General features: G+C 40.9%; 1 protein-coding gene across 1 annotated transcript; it reads right to left on the bottom strand.

Annotated features, from left to right (window-relative positions):
* Positions 1–261: 261 nt before the first annotated feature.
* Positions 262–25,668, bottom strand: pcsk2 (proprotein convertase subtilisin/kexin type 2). Its single transcript, XM_070840852.1, has 12 exons — positions 25,252–25,668; positions 23,281–23,385; positions 18,897–19,010; positions 18,349–18,457; positions 17,512–17,549; positions 12,591–12,667; positions 11,542–11,630; positions 10,442–10,617; positions 7,779–7,994; positions 6,376–6,476; positions 4,712–4,939; positions 262–1,293 (listed from the first exon to the last, which is right to left on the bottom strand). Exons 1-12 carry the CDS (start codon positions 25,432–25,434, stop codon positions 804–806), a joined length of 1,926 nt encoding a protein of 641 aa, XP_070696953.1. The 5' UTR covers positions 25,435–25,668; the 3' UTR covers positions 262–803.

Below are 25,668 nucleotides of genomic sequence, written 5' to 3'. Positions count from 1 at the left end.
AGTTAGGGTAGATTGTTGGACCACCAGAATACTAAAAGTACTTTTCAGAATACAATTTCTTAGACAAAGAAAAATGTACTCCTCATTCTTTGTCTTTAGCAAATTCTTTGTTTTTCTCTTTCAAAGATTTGGGCATTTAAATGACAGAGAATGGCATGTTGCTTTTACTCAGTATGTTTGGAAGTGTGTTGCAAATCACTCAAGTGCTTTAATAAACAGCTGAATAGATTTATTATAATATACGTCAAAGATTATGAAATATGAACTGAGGACCACAGGCTGCAAAATGAATCACATATTCCTTTCCTTGTTTATATAAACAGTGCATGTCACATAAAAATATAAACAGAAAGAAGTATCACTGCTCTGTTTTGCAAGATATTAAACTTTAAGTAGAATGACACAGAAAATCATTTACAGTCACAAACTGTACAACAGTTGGCAGAAGAGAGATGCAGGGTAGTTAAAGCAAGAGCATTAAAGAGTGGATTATATTTATGTACAGTTCTGTAGAGTGTAAAAATTCAGGTAATATAGTTTCCTTTCTCTATGTAGAACAGATAATTAAACGTTACACTTTTATCATGATGGGATTACAAGAAACATTCATTGAAGGTTCGGGGCTTATTGAAACACTTGATAACAAAAAGCAGAGTGAAGAGGGGAAGAGAGGTAGACAAAAGGGAGGATAAAGAGAGAGTGAGAAGAACTGAGGAGATGCAGTGAGATTTAGAGAAGGATAGAGCAAGATTGCAGAGAGGGAGAAAGATAAGTGAAAGAGTTGGCAACATGCAGATGGGATTTTAGTTATTTTTACTCAGCAAGCTCTTCAGACTTCTCTCTACAGCCTCATCCAGCTCCTCCTCCAGCTCCTCCTTTTTGGACATTGCAAGTTTGGACTGATAATCACGCACTATCTGGTCTATGTAAGGGGCACTTTGTGTTCCGTGCAGCATGAGAGTCCATTCCTTCAGGACTCCACGCTGCGGCTCCTCGCCCTTAAAGCCGACCTCCAGGACCCAGGTCCCACGTGGGTCCTCGCCCCAGGTGTGGGTGGTCATGAAGGGCCACTTGTCGAAGCCCACCTTTGAGTCGTCATCACGGGGCCTTCGGCTCAGCAGGATGGACTTTGTGCCCATGGGCGAGGTCATGTTGATGTTGAGGTCGCCGCGACGGCTGGCGTTGACGGTGACCACCGCCTGAACGTGCTCCAGGTAGCGGACAAAGTTGTCCTTCCCCTGGCAGGCTTCAGTGTTGATGGCCAGCACCAGCTTGTTGCCAGACTGGATTTTACTGGACAAGGAGAAATACATTGAACAAATTAACAGGATGTGGCAGAGACACAGAGTAGTCGATTTAAAAAATCATTCAAGTCAAGTAAAAGGAGTCAAATCAAACAAGAATGTGATCAGAATATGACCACAATTATAAGGGTTTGGCTATTCCTGAGATAGTAGGTGAAGGAACATTTTTTATCTGCCAGTCAGTGTAGTAAATCAGCCTTGCTTTCCTTTGAATGTCCCAGTAAGCACAATACTTGACCTACTTATCCTCCAGAACCAACCACCCAGCTCTTGTGAGAGCTGTGCAATACACAGAGGATGCAAATAATGATTATTTTCATTATCCTTTAATCTAACAATTATTTTTCTGTAATCTATCAATTAATCAAACTATAAAATATGCAAAGAATTCACATCCCAATTTCTAGGAGTCTAAGTTGATGTATAAAACAGAGAAAAACAGCAAATTGTCACATGAGTAACAGCAACTGCAAATTTTTGATACTTGCTTGATACACTTTCAATTATGAATGGTAATATATACAATATTATAATACCATAAGAAAAGAAAAAGCAGAAGAAATATAAAATGTAATGTGTCACATACTGGGCCACCTCTGAATTCTAGCTCCTTTTCAGTGTTTGAATAGATTATTTTTCTTATTTTGCTACAATGGATTTGTTCAGAACAGAGTGTAAAAGCAGGATGGTCTTTGGTCTAGTTGTTGCTTTGTGGTTGGGCAGACATACTGCTGTTCCTATCTCCTTGGGTGATGGAAAGGAAGAGGGAGAACACAGCAGGGCAGGGGTGGTGGCCAAAGACTATGAGGAGGCTTAATAACATTATTAGAGGCCGAGGCTGCACCACAGGCCGGGGGGGTGGGGGGTGGGGGTGGGGGGGTGGGGGGTTGTCGGAGAGAAGGCAACAGGGACAAGACACTGCAACTGAGTGCGAGAGACTGTTCAGTTTGAAGAAATGATTAATAGAGCACTATGCTGAGCACAGAGAGGTGAGTGAACTGCTAAGGGCTGATGAGGCAAATTGCCTTTCCCAGAAAAACAGAACAATTCACACTGGGATGTATCACAGTAAGTTACACCCTTCAATGCATGTTGAGAAACTTGACATGACCAAACACTTAACAGTTTTTTTTTCCATTGACTCTACAGACTCTACAGATGTGAGTTGATGTGTGTGTGTAAAAAGAAACTGTATGGAGACAACGTAAAAGTCATTTTGCAGACTTAAAATTTGCTTTTATTTCTTTTATTTTCCTCTCTCTATCATCATTATCATTAAAAGTGGCATTATTGTTCATGCTTAATTCTTATTATAAAACACTTGACTGTGAGTAAAACTAAAACTGGGGGTGAATATGTTTGGATTTTGACCGGCAAAACAATTATGTGCTCAGTAGGTGAACAGCTCCCATCACACAATTTGCAAGAGTAATTACAGCAGCTGGTCATAAGGCAGGGAGAGGGGTGCCTCTGAAGGGCAGGACCAGAGGAGATTAAAACAACCCCCACTGCATAGTGGGGTACTGCGTGTCAGCTCCATTGATGATGAGAAGTTCTCCTCCAGCTAAGTAAGCCACAGCCTGGCAGAGCGGCTATCAGATCAATGCTGAGCAGTCTGTTTGTGGGCACGGCTGTGTTGGTGTTTACTGCTTTGCACTGGCGATACACTATCATCAGAGGTAGGCTTGTTCTAATTATATCTGTACCACAATAGGGGCAGCAGAAGCCCTGCGGTGCTGCTGTGGAAACAATGAACTGATGAAAAATATGACACAGCTTTTAACGCAGCTCGAAAAAAAGCTTGAGAAAGAGATGCATCTCTCCATCGTGAATATTATATTTTTTTTTACAAACTTTCTTATTCTTTCAGTTATATGAGGTACGTCCATGTGAGCAAAGAGTTGATGCCACTTTCTGCAGTGGAACACTAAATGATCAGGGAAATGTCTAAAGTCACGACCGCGCTGCACAAGTCGGCAAGTCCTCTCCACCAGTTGCATGTCATGTCCTCAGGGATACAATAAAGCCACATGACTTTTAAAGGATGCTCCCTTTTTTTATCTGGCACTGCACTCAAGGGAGGCACACACATGCACGCACACAGGGACACTTTCACAGCATGCTGTTGTGACTGCATCATCTGTGGAGCACTGATTAGAGACTGAAATAGGGAATTGGAGGTGTTGATGGTGGCAAAAAATACACCGACGTTACTTATTCTTTTTTATCTTCACCCACACATTGACATTTTCACATTGTGTGTGAAAGCTTGTGGTAAGGTCACACACAGTTAAACAAATGAACACCTCCACCTGGAATCCCTTCCTGGCTGTCAGTCAATCTAATTGACAGTGTTTCCAGGGCATGCTATGCTGGGCCACTAGTGGTGCTCTAATTAGAGCGAATAAGAGGGCTTGCCACAGGAAACCACCAGGCATCACACACAGGAGCTCAAAGCCTATGAACATGATAGATGGATGGATAGCAGAGCTCCTGTGAGGCATGCAGAGGATGAGAGGGGAAACAGAGGAAGAGGGGGTGAGAGTGGAAAGGAAAGGATGACAGGGTGGGAGGCTGAAAGCACAGGGAATAAAGTGAAAGCAAGGGTGTAGATGGAGGAGATGTGGGGAAGAAGATAGGGAAGGGGTGTCTGTGAAAGATGAGGGAAGAGGCTGAGGGTCTTTGTGTCTGATATGTTTTTTCCTACAAAAAATGTTTAAACTGCTCGACACAAGCTGTCACAAGTGTATGTGTACTTGCAGGTATGTGCACTGGATGTCCTGTCACACTTCTGTGACAGGAACAGAAAGAATCTGTTATTTATTTTCTGAAAAGTTACATAATCTCACATAAAGCTGCACATGGATCAGTCTGCGCACTGAAGTTCAAACATCCAAGTGAAGTAGCAATAAGGTATTTTTGAGTGGACAGAAATTTTTTTTTTTTTTTATTATGCTTGAAAAGACGTCTCTTCCGTTTTCATTTTCAATCAAAACAAGACCACACTAAATGTCCTTTCAACATGTTTTCAACCAGGCTGTTAGGGTTCATCATAATACCATACCGTAATCTGTCATACTGAAAACACACGCAGATTGCAAGAGTCATGCATTAACCAGCAAACAGAGCCTCCAGTCTGTGTCATTATAAGTCAATAGGACCATCAGACAGACTGAGTAGCTGATCTAAATATTACAGGGTTATGAAGTGGACACTCCCATCACAGATGCTTTATTGAATTAGGCCTTATTGGGATAACCCAGTAATTAGATGAATATGTCTCTTGTGCTCAGCAGTGTTTTCCTGTCAACCTCTTTGAAGGGACAGTTGTAGAATGTGTAGTGTGCACATGTAATATGCAATATGTATAGTATAAAACATTTAAAAAATGCAGAAATGTGACTCACTGGGCGTCCTGAATGGATCCGGCTACACAGTGGAAACGCTCAGGCACGGTTTTCCATTCCTTGGCCATTTTCACCATGCCCCCAGCGTCCAGCACACCATAGCCAAACAGATGGTTGAACTCGAGGCCCACACCATTCCTCCTCCACTGGTGCACCTCGTCATGGAGCTGGTTCCTCTTGGAGGTCAGCACTGACAGGTGCTGCATGTCTCTCCATGTCAGGTTGGGGCTGGGTCAGACAAACAGTCACCAGAGTAGACAGGACAAACGCAGGGGGATAAAGGAAGGATGGAGTAATGGAGGAGAGGCAATATTGCAAGTTAAAAATAGTAGGCAGGCAAGTAAGGAAGAATTAAACATTTAAAGGTTACCACAATAGTAAAAAAAAAAAAATCTGATTCATGGTTTTGGTTTAATTACATCCTTTCAATTATCTAAAGATCATAGTGCCTGTATTTTGAGGCAGATGGTTGCCTTTGTTTGTGTCTCCCTCCATTATCTTGGCTGTGTGTAGTGACAGCTTTGTTCTGACTGACTCACTGACTCCTGCCGTCGCACGATTCAAGTGTGTTTGGGCAGTAAAAAGGCAGTGCACTTGTTCTAACAGCCTCGTGGGTTATTTGCTGACGGACAGGGTGAGCATCCGCTCCTCCCAACAGCAACATCATTATTGTGTGTACAAAGCAAACAGTGTTTCTTTACTCAACTCCACTAGCTGGTGTCAGTTAGTGGCAGCAGAATCTTGTGAGCCTTCAATGTGAGCAATTAGGCATCTAAGAGAAAAGAAAGGCTTTCCTCTGGGATGAGAAGCAGTAATTCTCCAGGATTTAGATTTGTCACACTCATTTAATCATGTGTAGGTGGGTTTACCTAAGTGGGCATAGGTTTTCAGTTATTTTCTGATCCACAGGGAGCAATCTGCTCTGGATTCACAAATATTACAAAATATACTACAAATACTACCACATTGTCGATACGACACGATTGACAGATGCAGGTGTAAACATAAATAATACAAGCTTTGGTGTCACAATTAGACTGCATGAAATTTTCAGCAGGTTATGATAATCAAGTAGTGCAGTGTTTCATCTAACAATACAGTCTCTCTGCTGTACATGCATAAAGACAGTGCAGTAATAAATAAAACATAAGCACTGAACCCGTCTTAACTGTATACGAAGTGTATCTTTTTAGTATTGTACAGAGACGCAAATACCACTGATCCAAATAGGATTTGTGTCCTTGATACAAGCACATGGATCCTGTACTGTACGGTTGTGATAAATAAGCAATTCTGTGAAAAATGGAGAAATGATTTCTGATTTTAAGGAGTTCAGACAGAGGGAGAAAATTAGAATAAAGTATTATGAAACTGGAGATTGATAAAGGAAGTCAAAGACATCAGCGCGATATAAAAGCTCAAAGTTGTACTTCAAAAGAAATGGCAGCTCATAAATTAATAGCATAAAAACAGTGTCCTCTCAAATCAACGATTATCCAAATTTAATGGTTGAAAGCATGTTATTGTGAAATTATACCTTCTGATGAGGACTTTGTTCAGCAGACAGGAGTCAAATACCAGAATGTATAATAATGTAATAATGTGTTATACAGACAGTCCATCTGAATCAATAATTACAATTGTGCGGAGGGGGCAGCACATACTTGGCCTCAATAGCAAGAGCAAAGACACCAGCCGCTTCTGGAGCTGCTGCTGATGTTCCAGAGTGACGCAGTGTGCAGTTCCCATACAGGTCTGTGGTGGCCTAAAGAAAGACCGAGAATGCATTTTAAATGAGATACACTTATTTTTTTAAAAAAAGGAAAGATCTCCCTGCTGAAAAATGCAATACACTTAAAAAGTAAAGTCACACTATAATTGGTACAATTTATAAAAAGTTCATCGTTCCAGCGGTGATATACTTCTTTAAGGACAAGTCTCCAATCAATATAATCATTTCGTTTGTACAGTATAGAAGTTTTAGAACAAGGACAGAAAAAGATAAATACGAGTGCATTGGCTGTACTGTTGTATACACACACCTCAGCTGACAAGTTATGTTTGTATTTATTGAATAAGCATTCTATTATTTAATGTGGGGGTTAATTAACAGACTGACTGAAATTAGAGAGGAAACCCTGGGGAAGATCCGTGGCCCTGTCAACAACCAAAGGTAATTTGCATAATCATAAACACAAACATCACTGCCTTTGTAAACTATGTCTATATTCTCGATGTGAGCATGCTAAGATATAAGAGCAGTCATTTTCAGAGCATTAACCGTCAGGGTCAGGTATTTGTCAGGTAAGCATCATCTGTTGTGCGTCAGCGGTCTGTCTTTTCAAAGCCTGTGTACTTGTTCTGATTGATTCTGGTGACTCACCCATTCCTTTTCTCAGGGATCCCCACTTGGTGACTGCATGCTGAGGCCAGTCACTAGATTCAGTTTGGTTTCTTACTTTTCTTTCCTCTCACATAGAAAATAACCCCTCACAATAAAGCACATTGGAGAAAATGAACTGTTTACTATTGGTTCCCTTTGTCTTGGTAAAAACATTTTCTGACAAAAAGAACAAATAAAGACTGACAAGGAGTCCATTAAAACATTTGCCTTTTTATCTTAACAACACATCCACTGTGCCTTAAATGCTGTGATCAACACAGTATGGCAGCTCTGCTCTGAGCAACTACAGCAAAATGATGCATCTGGATGTCCAGGAAGGTAATCAGAAAAGAGCTATTCTTCCACCAAAGCCTCCATTTTTCATTACCAGCCAGCAATTACAGTGCAACAGCTTCTCAGGTTTGATCCCTGGTCTCTTGTAATCTCCTGAAAGGTCTAAGATGCAATGTTTGCTGGACAAACTGAAAAGAAGCTATTTACAGTTCAATCTATGAATAATGACAGACACAACACAGTATGAGCAAGTACTGAGTTATCTTTGAATGCTAAAAGTGCATGTAAACATTGAAAAAAAAAAAAAGATTGATACATTGTACAATTCACATTTGGGATTACTTCTTTTTCTGTAGAAACATGTAAGTGCTTTAACACGGTCCCACTCACAACGCCAGCCTCTGGGTTCCTCTTGCGTCCGTTGCTGAATGTAGACGCCAGGGTGGAAGAGCAGCTCTCGTCATACAGGGCGGTGCGTCCATCATTGATGGCTGAGTTGATGGAGATTGTCCACATGCTCGAGGCATAACCATCGCAGTTGCAGTCATCATAGCTCCCACCGTCTCCTGATGCCCACACGTAGATGCTGCCTTTTCCTCCGCGCCCCTAAAACACCACCATCGTGACGTGAAGTGAAAATATATCACAGTTTTGTGGGACGGTTCAATTCTAGAGGTGAAATGAGAATTGGGAATTTCACTAGACTGTAACTATACAGTAGATGTCAACTATAATCTTACTCCAAATCATTACAGAATCCATTACAATTATCTAGCTAGGACAGATACAGCAACTGAAAGCATGCCAAAATGTTAGTTTGGTGTCTCAAAGACATGTAATGTAGGAAACAGTCAGTGAATCAGTTCTTTACCCAAACACACAAAGTATTATTACAGTGCTTCAATCACTTAAATGGCTCCCAATGCAAACAATATACTTGTAGTCTTTAAAGCACTTAATAGTTGCGGTGCATTTCTAACAAGCTCACTGGGAACATGCCAACCAGACCCCTCAGACCATCAGGTGCTGGTTGTAAACAGAATAAGATCACAACGTTGAAGGTGCATTTAGTCACTTTGATGCTGCTCTGTGGAAAAAACGAGCTAATCATACACTGTCTAATGAGATCTGTGACAACTGTGTTCACACTCAGTAAACTGGAAATTTGCTCAGGCTGATGATAAGCTAGTTAAGCAAGTGTCTGTTGGATGGCTACAGGGCTGGGGGGGAAATGACAGACAGACAAAGAAGAACAATGGGAAGCTGATCCACACGAAACAACCACACGGTATTCACACACACATTTCAGTTCTAAACTCGTCCAAAGTCTCCTGCCTACTAGTGTTAAAGTGAATCTCTTTTCAGAGCTCCACAGATGAGACAAAGAGAATGTCTCATCTGTATGTGTTTAATTAGCCCTTTTATATGCATGCATTTTGTGGCAGCTTGTCATTTTGTTATAAATAACATTACATTGCTTCCCTTAGTCTTCTCTAATAAGTACATTACAACTGAGTGACTACAGAAACCATAAGATTAGAAGTAAACCATCTTTATAAAGGTGCTGGAAATCTGTATAACAAGAAATTAGCAAGGCAAAAACATAACAACGACGAAAGTCATTTTAAAACTGAGAGACATCTTTAACCAGGTACAGGAGCACAGCGAGGCCTCAAGGAAAAATCCTGAATTGAGAAACATGACTAGCATAACATAATGAGATCTTAGTTTTACTTAAAGCCTTGCTTGATGCGGCATTATGAACACATCAGAGCTGTACAATCTCCTTTTAGTAACATCAGGTAAAAACATTACAGTAGTCAAGACTTGAGAAGAATTGTTATGTCCTTTCTGTACCTCCTTTTTTGCAGTGGAGCATATCACCTTCTGCATAATCAAACACACAATGAAATGTCATCTTTGTTACTGACAGTGCGCCTTTAAACGTGAAACAACTGACTGTGGCTCCACGCAGAGATCATCCTCTTCACCAAATGCTGCAACTGTTTCTACAGGCCAACCACAGAACAAAGGATCAAGTGGACGAGGAGTGGCACGTCCTTCCCACCACGATCCTTATGTATGTCGCTCTCCATTTAAATTGCAAAGACAGGTTCGAGCATCATTGAGCTCACCTTTGCGCTTCAGACCTTCTGCCGTCTGTCTCCTGCACGATCCAAACAGAGTGCTTTAATTTTGCATAGCACGCGGTGTCATTTATTTCCATTATCGGTGGTGAATTTGCAAAACCGCACACAATCATGTTAAAGATGCAGACTTGAAGCCACTCTGTCCGACACAATTTTGAATTTTTAAATGTTTTCTTGCACGGTGCACATCATGTTCAGCCTACACAGTAGCTTATATGAGTGATCATTAGAATCGAAGAGGCAGACTGCAGAGTGGCTGCTTGATTAGTTGTGTTTACATGATCATGAGATTACACTCAGCTTTGCTCCTACTCAGCTACCCTGCCTGAGTCAGGGTCAATTCAAACCAACCCACACCTGCCTGCACATGGTGCATGATGATTAATCAAGTAAGTAATTGGCAATGGCATTGTTAGCATGGCAACTGCCCTCCAGCCACAGGACCTATATTTAAGCCCTTGTTGGCAGTCCTTGGAGAGTTTTCACCTTGTGTCCTTGAGCAAGACCAGAATTCCTAATTAGATCCACAACCCTGCAACTCCACTCTGACTTTGTTGGTTAATTAGGGAGAAAAGATTCTTGTGGAGTTAAAAGTAGAGTCACACATTAAGAATGCTACGATAGATCGACTCACTGATCACATTCTTTGTATCTAAAGAATAGAATAGAATAGAAAGCCTTTATTGATATAAACTGGCTGTTACGGCAGCATCAGAGCATCCTCAGTGTGCAGACCTTTTAATCTCTGTATTAAAAGGGTACAGTAGAGTGAAGCTTTACGGTCCGAAGGTTAGGTCGTCCAAAGGCTAGGTCGTTTGATTTGCAGACATCAAACGAGGCTACGGCTAAACACTAACATCAGCATGCTAATATCGTCTCAAAGTAGGTGTGATGTTGCCTTACCTTGTTAACGCCGTCAGCCATAGCCTGCAGCGTGAGCTCTCTGGGTCCATCCACCGTCTTGCCGTCATCAGTTGGTCCCCAACTGGCACTGTAGATGTCAATAACCTGGGGCATGTGACTGATGGATGATGCCTCGATGATGTCAGTCATAAAGGGCTGGTCCAACATCCTGATACCTGAAAGAGCAACAGCAGCATTTAAGACTGATTCTAGCTATTATTTGTTTACTGTAGTGTTACTGCTGCTAAAGCACAGCCCTTATTTTTTGGTCGTCAACAGCGAGAGACAAATTATTTTTTGATCCCATTTGGATGATGCTCACTCATTGGTTTCAAACAAAATTAAATGGTACTTAACTATATTTATAACAAACTGCAACTTTCTTGACTTGCAAAATTATATTTCATCGCCATCACATGTGTAATTCATGGCACAATTAAACAGGATAAAAAAATTATTTGCCTTTTGTTGTTGACTACTAAACACGTTTTATTTCTGAAATAAGGTATCATGGGTGTGACTTTTTCTCTCTATAAATCAACTGAGAAGTGGCATCATTTTCTCATAGACTTCCATACATTCTGTCGGTTAAGGCACTTCCGCATTGACTTCACTCTTCTCACTCTTCTTTTATACGGTCTATGACGGCACCCCCGGGTGCTGCAGCCCCCCGGTTGAAAAAGGCTGAACTAGAGTGTCAAGACAGTATAATACAACTTTATAATGCTGCATCTAAACCCTTAAAACAGCAAGAGAGTGATGTCTCATAGCAGCACACAAATTAAGCAGTCATGGAGCTGTCTGGATTGATGGTGTTGTCCTGTTGCTATGTGGATTCCTATTGACCTCTCCAGTAATTGGCAGTAATTCTATGAGTCGAGGTATACCATTTAAATGTATTTCATTACCAAAGCAACACCATTCTTCAAAATAACCTATTTATATATGATATATATAATATTTTCCTCAAAGTAAATCACCCTCGTCACACCTTTGGCCCTTTCATCATACCATTATCAGAATTGACACTTGCTAACGTCGCTGTCTGCTCGTTGTTATTCCTCTCACTGTCCAAACTGAAGCTTTAATATGACACACACCTGCCACCTTGGAGTTGTAGGCGACTCCCACACCACAGATGTTGTTGTTGGCTGCCGCAGACACCTCTCCAGCACATCGTGTGCCGTGACTGGTGACAGCAAAAAGCAGAGAATATATTAAAGAGGATTTGCATGAATTTACAGGAATTTACAAAGGATATATTGTGGATTAAGTTTGAGATAAGATTTCCCAGATTAGATGTAACTCTTGCTTTTTATTAAAATTGTTAATAGAAAAGGTTTAGCATTTTCTGTGGTCATAAATCAATTAAAATTAGCATAAACACTCTGTAATTCTATGACCTGAAGAGCATTAGCTCATAGAGAGGCAACATATTCATCCATCATCCATCATTCATCTGAGTCCGACTGAATATGTTTGCACATATCTGTGTTTTGTGTGCACCATGTGATGTCTGTCTATCTCTCCACCCCCCCCGCTCCCTACAGGGACACTGCAGAGAGTCAACCCCTCTCTCCCAGCATGCTTTGCTACAGACAGGCAGCTATTTATAACAACCAGCTGATTAGCCAGCGAGTTGTGCCCGACAGTCAGCAATTGCTACACTGGCAAACCCAAATACTCCCCTCTCGCTCCCTCCACACACAGATACATTTGGGCAGATGGAGGCACGGTGGAGGAGGAGAGGCGGAGAGAGAATATATTTCTCTTTGTTCCTCTCCTCGACATGTGTTGCAGTGGCAGTGGATCACCCAGTGTGATTGGGAGATGGGAGGCAGATAAGGCGTTATCAGACAGAGGGTCGCCACTGTGAATACTGCGACCCTGAGAGGAGACTAGACTTGTGCTAGTCCTCTATCTGCCTTATCTTCTCCAAGTGAGCAGGTAAAAATAGGCATTATGTTTCTGTTGTGTTGTGTTGGACAACAGCTCTGTTTATACTGCACCATTATGTCTTAATGGAACTATGCGGAGAGAAAATCAATAGACGTGAGTTGCCAGAGTCCATGGAGAGCACACACGTGTGCACACATAGACACACTGAGTATGTGTTTGTATAAACAGGGGTTGGCTGTGTGATCTTTACCTGTTGAACCAGTCATCTGTGTAGCGTGGAAATGGGAACGGGTCATTGCTGCTGAAGTCATAGCTGGCATCAGCATTCTGAAAGTACCAAATTGATGTATTTAGAAAAACAACAACATCGAGACAGAAAAACAAAAAGGGGAGAGAGCGGAGAGGAGCATTACGTGGTGAAGTGCTGACCTTATCACCGCCTGCTCTGTCATCTGGATGCAACAGATAGGGTGATTTTTAGGTTTTCCAAAACATGACTTCCTAGTGTGAAATACTGATAGTTATACTGAGGTACAGCTGGTTATAACTGACACAGTTTAATGGAATAATTTGACATTTTTGGAAATAGGGTTATTTACTTTCTTGCAAAGGCTAACTGTGCCCCCCTGTTTCCAGGCTTTATGCTAAGCTAAGCTAACCAGCTCCCATCTGCACCCAGACATGAGCGCTGTATGGTTTTTTTCTCTAAAGCGAGTAAGTGTAATCCTCAAAATGTCAAACTCTTCCTTTACTATAACAGACCTACAATAAGTTGATGTTGCAATGTTCAGTTTTTTGCTGAAACAGTTTTAGAGAAGTTAACAGGAACAAACTCAGCGCAAATGTAACTACAAGTCTTTCTGCGGCGACAGTGGAATAATGTGTGGTCACAGCGGGGATTTCAAGCTGAGAAAATAATGGCCCAATCACTACCAGCATTTAATTCCACATGGCCAAAAGTAATAGGATCAGAGCGAACAGCAGCGGAAAAGCAAGAGAAAAAAAGATGCAGAAGACACACATCTGCCAGAGAGACATTAAGGCAGTCAACATGATTATATAATAATCAGAATAGCCATGTCTGAAGGACACTCAACCAAACACAGACACAAGCACAGTAAGAGTCAACAGAAATCCTTGGGAAAGTCTTATTGCTCTTTCTGAAACACGCTTCTAAAGCTCATACAGGCTATTGCAGCCTGCTCTAACCTCTGCTTTACCTGTCACTCATGTCACTTGGAATGGTACCTATTTTACTCCATGCAGCCAGGAACAGATGCTTGGCGTGGTCACAGAGAGGAGCCACGGCCATGTTAATCAGCCACAGAACCGAACACATCAGATCAATCTTTGGACTGTTTCCACACCCGGGTTTGACAGCTCTGCTGGCTGGCATTTAGATTAGATGACTCAGTCAGCGACAAAGAGAAAGCATAACGGCAACAGCCTACTGACCCAATGGAGAAACACCGTAATTATCACAATGTGGAGCAGGAAACTCGAGAGTAGAAATGCTTACGGTGACTGGGGTTGCATGATGAAGTGGCCATTGAAAGAGGTTCAAACCTCTGTAGCTGTTTAAAGAGAGGTGAGGGTAAACAGAAGGTTAAATGCCATCTAAACAATTTCTCCAATTTGTTTCTCTGTTTGTCTTTTTTCTCTCTGTAAGGTATGTTGATGTCAGAAATAATAAGAAAATAAAACAATTTTAACAGGTGGCATAACACCAGCAGTAAGGCTGGTTAAAAATGTGAAAAAATTGGTTTGAATTGTATTCATTAATGATTGTCATTATTCACAAGAGAACATTTGAGAGGAGATATTCTGCTGTTTCAAAACAGGTTTTGTGCTCACATCAGGAGCAGGACTGTGTTTTTTTTCTTTTCATTAAATAGAGTGAAAAGTGCTGAGCCCTGGTAATAAATGACACAGGGCCATGTCCATGAATCACTTGCTCTGCTTCTCAAACTCATATCTTCTGCTATCAATCAGACTCTGCTCAGACTCTGATGTCCTGTGAGCAACCAGGGTCAGAATAATGGATTGTGCCCAGTCTCAGCCACCTCACCTTTCCCCGGCAACCCTCGTCTGTTCACCGCTCTCACAGCGAATAGTACTGGAGAGAGTAATGACTATACACTGCAGTGAGGGCTGGTATGCTCTGTTTTTCTAGATTCAGATGGCGTAAAACAAGTTTTTGCATTGCATATTTACTTAATTACTGTATTTAAGTACAATCAACAATGGTACGGTACGGTATTTTTTCTCGCTTTCTGCTTGTAATCCACAGTTTAGAGGGAAATACTGTACTATTCACACCAGCACATGTGGAGCTGGAGTTATTGGTTGGTATTGCAATGCATGGCCATAGTTAATCCTTGTCACATCTCAGATGTCTACGAGTTGTTAATAGCCACTAAAGAGATTTGGATGGTTTCTTTTAAATGACCATTTAAGGCCCACAGAGGGAAAATTATTCAATAACTCACAGAAACAGCAAAAATTAATGAAAAAATAAAAAAGGATACAAATCTAAGTAGCAGAGCATCTCATGACCCCTAAAATGTGACCCATTGGAGGGGCCTGACCCCTAGATTGGAAACAACTGGAATAAAATACCTAACAATATATAAAGTGGTTAAAACTAACTCCACTCTGACCGGCTACAGCAGCAAAATACTAATAATATACTAACAGTTTAATAATGTCATACATGAATAATACATTAACCTCCTAGTCTGCAGAGTGAATGCATTTACTTTTGATACTTTGCTTATAATACTTCTGCACTTTTACTTAAGCAGCATTTTGAATGTAGGACTTACTTAAAATTCAGTATTTTTGCATTGCTATACAGATAATTTTACTTAAGTGAAGGATCGGAATACTTCTTAAAAGGTAAATATATTAAATCCTGCCATTTTGTTTAGGATGTGCTTTCTCCCTGAATTATTACCAGATTGATAACGAAGGACACTAAGCAGACAAAATATCCTCATGCATCTCTCTTAGTGCCATTTATCATATTTTCACGGCTGAGTTCAATAGTCCATTTGGTGCTGGATACCCTAATCTATAATCTATGAGAGCTGCTGCAGGATTGCTGTATAATGTGACCTTGCTTAAAAATCCTTTACGGAACGACTTAAAGTAAAAGTACTATGAAAGAAATAAAGCACAAGGTCCAAGCCGACTTTAAGAAGATTGCAGTGAAGACAAATACTCTCCGTCTATAGCTCTACTCTTGGAAAATGGTTGTGAACATCATCTAAAATCACATCCATCGCAGCCCAGTACCGACAACATAAATCTCTAAAAATCTCTTCAAGGGAATTTCATAGATACTCGTTGTTTTACTCTCTTTTACCCCCCTCCCTCCTTCTCTCATCTGAACTCAAACAAAACGACATATGAGATGAACTTCATGTTAATGTGACATCATAACATGTTGTCATGGTAACTTCCCGTGGCGTACAGCAGGGACACAAAACCCACAAACACACCTCCGGTCTTTTCACAGAATTCTCTTTTACACAACAGAAAACAGTCATCAAGTGATCAATGCTTCAAATACTGAAGTAGCCCAACACAATACGAGTATTGATCAGGTGCTGGCAAGCATGGAGATACAAAGAGTAACTGCACATTCGCAGCTCTGATGAAGGTCTTAGTTCAACTCAATATCACAATTGTCTGATAAAGAAACCCAACCAATTTTTCCTCCTTTTTATTTTCACCAGTGAATTTCACCTCTACTGTTATCTGATACTAAATATAATTAAATGTAGGAAATAAACAAAGCAGTATATCAGCTATTATATCACCCAGTAGTATGATACTAGAGTCTGTTTAGATGTGTTCATTTGTGCAGAAATCATTTAAAGTACTATGACTATTGGCTTTTGCAAATGTGCCATGAAATTGAACTACCAAGTTAGAAATTTTGCATCTCAGGATACACATATTCTCACAATTAATTCACCATATCAAAATGTATCAGTGTGATCATGATACCAAATGGGAAATCTTGAAGAACAAGAAACACACAATCCAACGTCCTTATGTAATAGCAATAGTTGGTTGTCTGAAGCAGATACACGTATGCACACAAATTTCAAATCTAAGTGAAAGATGAAATGGACCCAAAATGACATTTTACTCTATTTTTATCTGATTTTATTCATCTGATAGCGGGAGGTATTTGTGGGTCTGTGAAACACCATGGCGACAGTAACAAAACAGGATTACATACACAGTATTTTTTTCCCTAGCATGCACAAACACACAGTTTAGATCTAGGCACAGCAAGAGCCATCAATCCAGTGAAGTATGCTCCCGCATCACTCCAGCTGAGGCTGAGCGTTATTTTTGGGCCGAGGCTTATCCTTGTTCACAGGCAAGAAACATGGAAAGGCAGGCAAATATAAGTAAGTGGTAACTGTACAGACACATGCACACGGGAACGGAACACACTTATGCAAGCCTCATTTGAAAGAATCAGACAGTGTGCACATGAGCTGAAGCGGAAAAGCAAAACAGAGCACACACAGTACAGGTGTAATCTTTAATATCTCTTTGCAACATCATATTAACAAATATGTGCGAAAAACATGCAAGCTATTGACAAAAGTGGGTGTTTTATGGCCAACAAAGCACCATGACTCACTCTCTCACAACACCTCAATTTCTCTGGAAGGTTTGCATTCATACATCCTTGGATTCAAAATGACAGCATAATGCAGTCACACTGACGAAACTGCGAACTTAATAGTCAAATCAAACTAAGCCTTCTGCATCTCCTTGTTCCATTTAGCAATCCCTCTTGTCCTTTACGGTTTTATCAGTATTCTGGAGATAGAGCATCACATTATGCAGCGCCAACTACCCTGGCATTATCTCTGCTTGTGACAGATCGGCCTGCCATTGTGCCTGCCACAGTGCAGTATGCATTAACATTAAACAGCTTGGCTGGCCGTCTGCCTGTCTCTGCGTCCTCCAGGAATACAAGGAGACTCGGCAGCCATGAAGGCAACTTGGAAAGCACCTGTCACTGCCAATGGCACCCCACACAAAATCCGTGAAAGCCACCACCTGAACCACTGCTTCAGATAATAACAGCACTTCAAAGAAATGAAGGAAAGTATGAAATTCAATAACACTGAGGTACTCACATAATTTGATGCCAGGTCTGGATGTAGATAGTCGATGCCTGAAATGTGATTTTTGGCATTAATCAGTGATATAATTAAAACATGAGAGAGTGTGCTTCAAAGAGGATAGCATGACTTCAAGTGTTTGATTGCTATTATTAAATTTATTTAGTTTTGTCCTTAATTACACTGTGATATAAATGAGGAATTTACTTCTGACGAAAACAAACAAATAACAACAGATATGGATTAGCGCTAATACAACTAGAAAATGAAGGGCCAAGAATCATTTATGTCAATTATCAACATTTTCTGGTTCCAGCTTCTCAAGGCAGTTAGCCTACATTTATTTTTAGGATTATTTCACTTGCTGCACCATTTGGGCTTGAAACTCATTTTACCAGTGACTCAGTGACACAAATTCTTCAGAATAAAAGTTAACAAAGCATGTTGCAGGAAAATCTTTTTTCTTATTAACTCTGTGATGGTGATTTTAATTTTCAAGATATACAGTAAGAGTTAAGAAAAACCTGCTTCATTTTAGGCTTCAAAATGTGACGTGTTTTGACATGTGATCTTATGTTGTACAGTACGTCATAGTTTGATATAGTGAGTCACCTTCATCAGAGAATTTGCAAACCAATCTGAAGCAATATATATTCTTTATAACACATTGTGGGCAAACATCACTGGTCTCCATACTTATTCTGGAAAGCAACCTTTCATTGCTATTCACTGCATTGTTCATTAAACAGATGTAAACAAAGTGATTAAATCAGAATGATGGATGTATGAAGGTATAATTGATTGCTTTCAGACAGCACTCAAAGGAAAGAAACAACAGCACTTTACACTCACCATCGTCCATGATTGCGATGGTAACTCCTTTTCCTGTGTAGCCCAGTTGCCAAGCTTCGGCCACATTAAGATCCAGCCCAGGGGTCCCGTCTGCCTGGCCTGTGTTTATCTAATCACTCAGACAATATGGAGAACATCCATGACTCACGGCACCCAGGTGAGCCACCATTAAAAAATTAGCCAACATAGAGTCGGTGTGTGTTTTCAAAGGGGAGGCAATGCATAAGGACCACTTGGGGGTGGGAGAGTAAAGGTGGGAAGAAGGGGAAGTAAATGTCATCGGACACGCCAGATGAATGGCTGCAAGCTTGCCGGGGCATAAAAGTCACGCTTGCCAGTTAGGGTCAACACAAGGGGAGGAAACTAGGCAGCATGAATACATGATGGCATGGACACTATTGGCCAGGTTAATTAACGAATGAATAACAATGTTGATTCAGAAAGTAGGGGAAATATGCCTGGCCTATGAGTAATTAAGGTGAAAGAATATGTGGGTTGGTCCTAAAAGGTCAGGCGGCATGCAGACAGCGGCTTGGCTGATTACTCACCAGATACCACTGTTTGGTGAATAGAGGGTCACTCATGTTGACTTCAATATCATTGATATTTCTGTAGCCTCGCTTCTGACGACTAAAGCCCTCTTGCTCAAAGACATTCTTCACCTGTGGAAGAAAGCGAAAGAAATACCAGGTCAGGGTCAGTTTAAAGTCAGCAATGACCTCACACAACATTTCATAAAAGGATCATCAAGGTGCACAACAGTGTCTGTACTGGAACACATAAGTAAAACTAGAAACAGGATTTCTTTTAACGCGTGAGATGTAGGCATGTGCTGCTCTGTGCATTGGAAATGAGCACACCCAGCTGCGCTTTACTGTACCATGAAGGCAAAACATCATGTAAATTAAACTGGCTATTCTTTTTCTCCTAATCAAAGGGGCTGCAGCTGCAGCCCGGGCTTCCAAACTCACCTGCCACACAAGAGATGCAGTTTTTTTCCCCCTCTGAGTACATCTTCAACAAAATGCACAGCAATTACACTCACAAACGCGCTTGTGTTTCTTCAAATCATCAAAGACACTTAGGCGAATGAGCAGCTGTGTTTTGGATTATAAATGCTTATTGAAAGCTGCCACAATATCAAGCACTACAAGACATCATGGGACAGAGCACATACATGATAAAGATGAATGTTTTAAATGAAATTCAGGCCCTTGATAAGCTCGCAACTGTTGTCAAAGTGATTAGGCGTCTTCGGCAATGGTGCTGTATTCTCATTCCTGCTACATTTAGAAATCAAGCCACAAAGAAAACAGTACACTTGCAGTATTTCACCACCTTCATCCCTGTCAGTAGTTTTGAGGAGAGTAACGACGGCAGCCTATCAATTCAGCTATTCGTATTTGAAATTGCATCCCATTTCCTGCGAGGTTTCATCAAATAGCCACCTTCACACATTTGGAAAAACAGAAGAGGCTGAGAGGAGGTAAAGGAAGGACGAGTCATTTAATCTATTAGTCGAGCGATACCTAAACCAAGCTTGAAGTGAAGCTGTCAATTTGAAATTTACTACCAACAATCTGCTTGTCACCAAGATCTCAAGGACAATAATTTCTTTTAATGGTTTAGATCCTTTTCTACCTCTCTACGTCTCTTGATGTGTGTTTAAGTGTAGCGGCAAGAATGGAAAGTGGATTTTCTTCACATAAAATTGTCAACACTACAAATAAATCCATACCTTAAACATCATTGTCTTAAATTGTCGTTTTATACCTGAGGTAGTGATGCTGAACAAAATGTATTTGTCACAGCTTCAAACATTTAGAAAATGAGTCCCTTTAGCTGAATGTTCCTCTTGTCTTACCCTTAACAAATTCACTCCAGTGTGACTGAGAGACCCGAGCATTGTCTGGTGTGTTTACCACCACAGATAAGAGAGCAGAGCAGCACTTAAGATGGCATTTTAAAATGGCCAAAGCCTATTCATCCAGATCTGTCTTTTATGGCACACTCTAAGCAATCAGCAGACACACACACACTGTAAATCAATGCGTCAGTAAGTCCTCTGAATGACAAGTCAGTCCTGAATAAATTAAATCGCTAAATTTGCATATAATCTTCTGTCTTGGATGATTTTAAAAAGGTGAATCATTTTACCACTTCTTTTTCCTTTTGGATTGGCCTCATGTTACATTTGCTGTATTATTCGCATTCAGACGGAAACCACCAGCACTCTCTACAGTTCCCCTGTATTTCCCCCCTTCACTCCATCCATCATCAATTTATTCCATCACTTGGCAGGAGAGCTGGTATTTCCCTGGAGACGGCATGTCGTACTGCCCACTCACAACATCAAACAGTGCCCATGCACCACCATCACTCTCCGCCTTTGCCCACTGCCTGCTCACAACTCACAACGCTTCAGTTCACCTCAAATCAAAGAGCTGTGCAGCCTCTCTCCTTTCTCCTCGTCCTTATTTCCCGTCTGGCTTTCCCAGGCATGTGTCTTTCAGGGTCAAGGGATGCTGCTCATTCACAAAGATCTATTCAGTTTTCTATTTCCCTCTATCCCTTTTGTATTTGTTTATTTCACAGCTACTTCCTGTCTTGAATATATTTTGAATGTATTTGTCTAATGTAAAAAAAAAAAAAAAACATGGAGGAAAGGAGCTGCGGATGGATGGATGGATGGATAATTTGAAGGATGGATGTGTGGACAAATAAGTGTCTCATTTGGAATCACCGTGGGACATGAAATGTAAAAGGACAAGAGAACACAAGGACAGCCAAGCATAGAGAAAGATGCAGAGGAATACTGTACAAGGAAAAGATAGTGGGTGAGTCAGAAGTGGGTCAACATGCTCCACTAATAGAGTCCAACAAAGCACAGGGCTCCTGGGACACTAAGAATCCATCAAATACACTCTACGGCACATTAAGTGCTGCTACTCAATTAGACATGTTTTAAGTATGTTAAATGAAGGTGTAATGACGGATGGTGTAATTTAAACATCAATTCAAAACAGACTGCTACAGGGTGGTGCCATTCTTGTTCAATCTTTAAAATATTATTTAAGCTTTGAATATATTTTCCTCGTAAATGCTCACATGCATTTAACTGGGTCCTGTCTTTTTTTTTTTTTTAACTGAGCTGCAGGTGTAAAGCTGAGATATGGACAGCATGCTACCTTGAAAGGAGGGAGGAAGACGCTTCGGAATGGTAAACAGGCAACATTAAATCAGACGAGCTGACCTCATCCATTCCACAGATGCACAGAAATCAATAGCTGCAGTGTCGCATATGAGCATGTCAAGCATCTGTTTCAAAGCCAGCATCTGGAATGTAGACCTGCCCGTGTCCTTGCTGTCTCACCTCCATTAGCTGTATTAGCTCGGTGGAGTAGCTCGCACTTATTTTCATTAGCACCTCTCACAACTGTAATTAGAGAGGTTAGCTGATTGTCTGCAGCAGGACCTCCACTTTCACCGCCTTCAACGGTGGACAGAGCTAAACACACAGAGCTCAGCACGCAGCCAAAATGTTTTGTTTAGATGACTTAACCTACCGTAAACTGAATATCTTTGAGTTTTGGGCTGTTAGAAAGAAAAAAGCAACTAGAGGGCATTTTCGTTTACTCTCTTCTGAGACTGTATGGACCAAATGATTTATGATTCATTAAGAGAATAGTCAGCAGATGAATTGTTTATGAAAATAACCCATAGGTGATGGTTGATAGTTGTTTCACACTCATTACTTATAAATCAGTCAATAATCCATTTGGGTGGAAATATAATTACACTTTACAACTTCACTAGTTAATGTTGTTGGTCTTAAAATACAAATATAATTCTGTATTGGAATAGCATATTAGTATATTAAAAAATAGCCCGTCATGTTATGATAATTTACCATATTCTATCATTAAACATCATTAAACATTACCACTACATCTAACGTTACAACATCTAGGCCTGTTTCCTTAGTGTGTCTTATCAAAACACTTCAGAGGAAGGCATATATACACAAATTCACATTCACATTCAAAGCAATGTTTAGAGAGAAAAATCCAAAATTAAGTGATTTAGGCCTGGATGTTGAATTAGTGATTTTTCTTTGGCCTAATGACAAAACAGTTTGCTTTTCAAGAGACTGGACAGAAAGTCAGAGAGGACCTGATCTTATGACAGCGTCAGGTTTAAGAGAAAGTTTTTTTTAGAATGACATTTATTTATTATCAGTGAGAGGCCTGGATGAATGACTCCCTGTTGATAACTGCTGGCATGATATCAGTGACTGTTCAACATGACAGTTGATATAATGAGTGTTAAAATCATAACACACTGACAGCACTGGTCCCCAATCCCAACATCATCTTTGTACATCAGAGTAAAATACAGAAAATGCTCACGAAGCAATAATCATTTTCGCTTTGATGTATATTTGTAGATTCTAGCCTCCAACCTCTGGAGCGTAGATACTCAGTCACAGGAGTACACAGACAATCAAGCCTCCCACTAGATGTGGAGACCACACAATTATTTTTTGACTTTCCCATTGTAGCAACAGTTTTGATGATTGAAGAAAATGATGCGCCTAATTTCATTTTTCTGTAATCTTTTGTCATTTTGTGAATCCCATTTTTTTTTGGATTGCACTCATTACAGCCTCTCCCTTCTTTTGTAATATGACTACTCTCATGATGTTCTATGTTCTCATACAGAAAGTTCTGTGTTTATCTAGTGATAAATGTTGTGACTTTTGCAAGCTAGGTGCATGCAACTTTCTCCTATTATGTTAAAGCCCTGATTTAGCATTGTATTCTACGTGGATGCTAAACTCAAAATAGTCAAAGTGACTGGGGAGCCATGCTTATCTGGGCACATGAGTACAGGAGACACATAGCATGCTTGTATCAGTGCATGTATGCTTACCCTGCGGTCTTTTTGCAGCCGCTGTCTGCTGCGGGCACTGCGTTTGCTGCGCCTCTTTGAAGTGTCCTGAGGATAGAAGTGAAAGAGCCCCTCTCCGAAGGGAAGCTGGGTAAAAAAAGGGAGAGGGAGATGTATCAGGAGCACAGTGTATATGAATGGCAGATAGAAAAATGCAATAGATCATAAATAAATACAGGAGAAGGAGAGCAGGTCATGCTCCAGGTGGGAATGAAGGCACTGATTCCCTGATTTTCACAGAGGTTCTATTTTAAGAGGTGCTGGAGAATGGTGCCGGAATCAACCATAATAAATCACAAGGGAAGGGAAATGAGATGCATCATCCAGAGCTTTCCCTCCAGCACTGTGCACAGATTAAAGACCCCCTTATGCTTTAGTAACAGCCAGGGTGCAGGTCAATCCTCAAAATAAATGCTTTCAGATGCGCCTGTCAGATTTAATGTGAAAATGAAATTCTCACGGAGGGCTGAGAATTATTCTGATCTTCCACTGCTCTTTAATTCCAATGTTGTTGCAAAATATAGATGAAAGCTCATGCATGTAATGCAAAAAGAAACACTGCACTATCATTGAATGCTCTTTTAGTATCAAAGGTTTTGTTTAATATCGGCTGATCACAGTTCTCTCTCTCTCTTATCTGTTTTTGTTCTCATGTTTGTATGTATGTCCTGGTTATGTGTCCCTGGCTAGTTAATTAAGCAACAATAGAAGATAATTCAAACAACACAGCCATTGTTTAATGGTGCATATCCCATTAAGACAAATATAGCTGCCGATTACATAACCTGGGAGGCAGGGAGGCAGAAGATGGGGGGTTGATGGAGTGGCTACAAGAAAAAGGAACTAGCAGTCAGAGAACCAGTGCACGACCACCTCACAGCTATCACATTATGATGAGTTACAGATTGAACCAGGGTTTTTTTTATTGTGGAGGGGAAAAAGAAGAGAAAATCCTCATTCAGAGCAGCGCAGACACCCCTCTGTTCTCTGCTACGCCTCACTGGCTAAGGCTCCAGCCAATTTCACCCACACATTTATTTTGACATGTGACAAGGCACACACACTGTCAGGGAATTATTTTCATTGGTCTGCCATAAATGGCTTGTTATGGCTTTTCACATGTTGTGATGCATTCTGCATCTGTCAGGCTATTTAATAAGACATACTGTCTCAGGTAAGTAAAATGCCATGTCTGCTGGGAAGGCCATGCATGTCACGATATGTGATCAAATATCCTAAGTGCTCTGTGTGTGAGAGATAAAGAAAGATGAGGGGTTTTTTTTTAATGTAAAATGTAATTCAGTGAGAGTCACCCCTTCCGGAAAACCAGGTATTCAAAGTAATTAAAAAAAACAAACAAGAATTTCATCATCCATTGATGGAGTTTAGCCACAAAGGTGAATTCTCAAGGATGAGCTCACACCACAGTATGTTGTGAGAGAAGCCCCTGCTGACATGAGGGGTTGTGCTCTTTTTTTAATGGAAAAAATCCTAATAAAATGAATCTCAAAAAACAAATACAATCTTTCACAAAAATAAGCACTTGCTTTTTATGACACAGACACTGGACGTGCATGGAGATATGGAGATATGGATGAATTTGCCGTCTTTGAGCTCCCAGAGGCCACAGGCCAATGGGCAACCTACTAACCAGGGCCTGCATTTGAGTAGGAATGACGTCATCAAATTAAGCAAAAGTGTAATGAACTCAAACCAAAAATAAAAACCAACCCTGAGATGCCTCTAAGTGGACTGGACTGCTTGTGATGCCGGATACAGTACGTTTGACTATTTCTACTAGAAACATTGCTTTGTGTTTTTCCGGTTTGAATTTGAATAATTAAATTTACAATAACAAATCATTTATTTGAAGTTTGCTTTCCTCAAGAGAAAAACAAAAAACACAGCTTATGGTGGCAGAAATGCGCGACAATTTCACAAGAGCATCCCTACCTTTCGGGCACTCTGAAACCCATGTTGTGTTGCAAGTTGGTGCGCCTCATCCTGCGCGTCCTCATGCAACTGAACCAGAAGATGGTCCGTTAACACTCCTTCTGCAGCCTGCGTCGCAAGCAGAAGCGCGTTCAGCAGCACCATAAATCCCACGGCTGTCCCATGTCGGGGGGATCCACGCATCGTGTCTGGCTTGTGTCAATCCGCCTGTCTGCCTGCCCGTCGGAGTGAAATCAGTGTGCGGGATGCTCCTCGCCAGGGATGGGAGGAGGAGGAGGAGGTGGAGGAGGAGGAGGAGGAGGAAGAGGATGTAAAGGAGTCGAGTCAGAGCTTTAGCGGACGCATCTCCGCGTCGTCAGCTGGTGAGACCACAGTGAGACCACTGCAAGTTGGATGTCTCCGAGGTGTAGCCGCTCC

The sequence above is a fragment of the Pempheris klunzingeri genome, chromosome 12, assembly GCF_042242105.1.
Source record: "Pempheris klunzingeri isolate RE-2024b chromosome 12, fPemKlu1.hap1, whole genome shotgun sequence".
Classification (NCBI taxonomy): domain Eukaryota; kingdom Metazoa; phylum Chordata; class Actinopteri; order Acropomatiformes; family Pempheridae; genus Pempheris; species Pempheris klunzingeri.
This window is presented reverse-complemented; position numbering and strand designations above follow the sequence as displayed.

Coding starts and splice junctions, on each gene's coding strand:
- pcsk2 (XM_070840852.1), bottom strand. CDS start 25,434: ATGCGTGGATCCCCCCGACATGGGACAGCCGTGGGATTTATGGTGCTG. Junction 6,477..7,778: donor GGAACCCAGAGGCTGGCGTT/GTGAGTGGGACC, acceptor GTCTTTCTTTAG/GCCACCACAGACCTGTATGG. Junction 1,294..4,711: donor GGATCCATTCAGGACGCCCA/GTGAGTCACATT, acceptor CTCCTTGTCCAG/TAAAATCCAGTCTGGCAACA.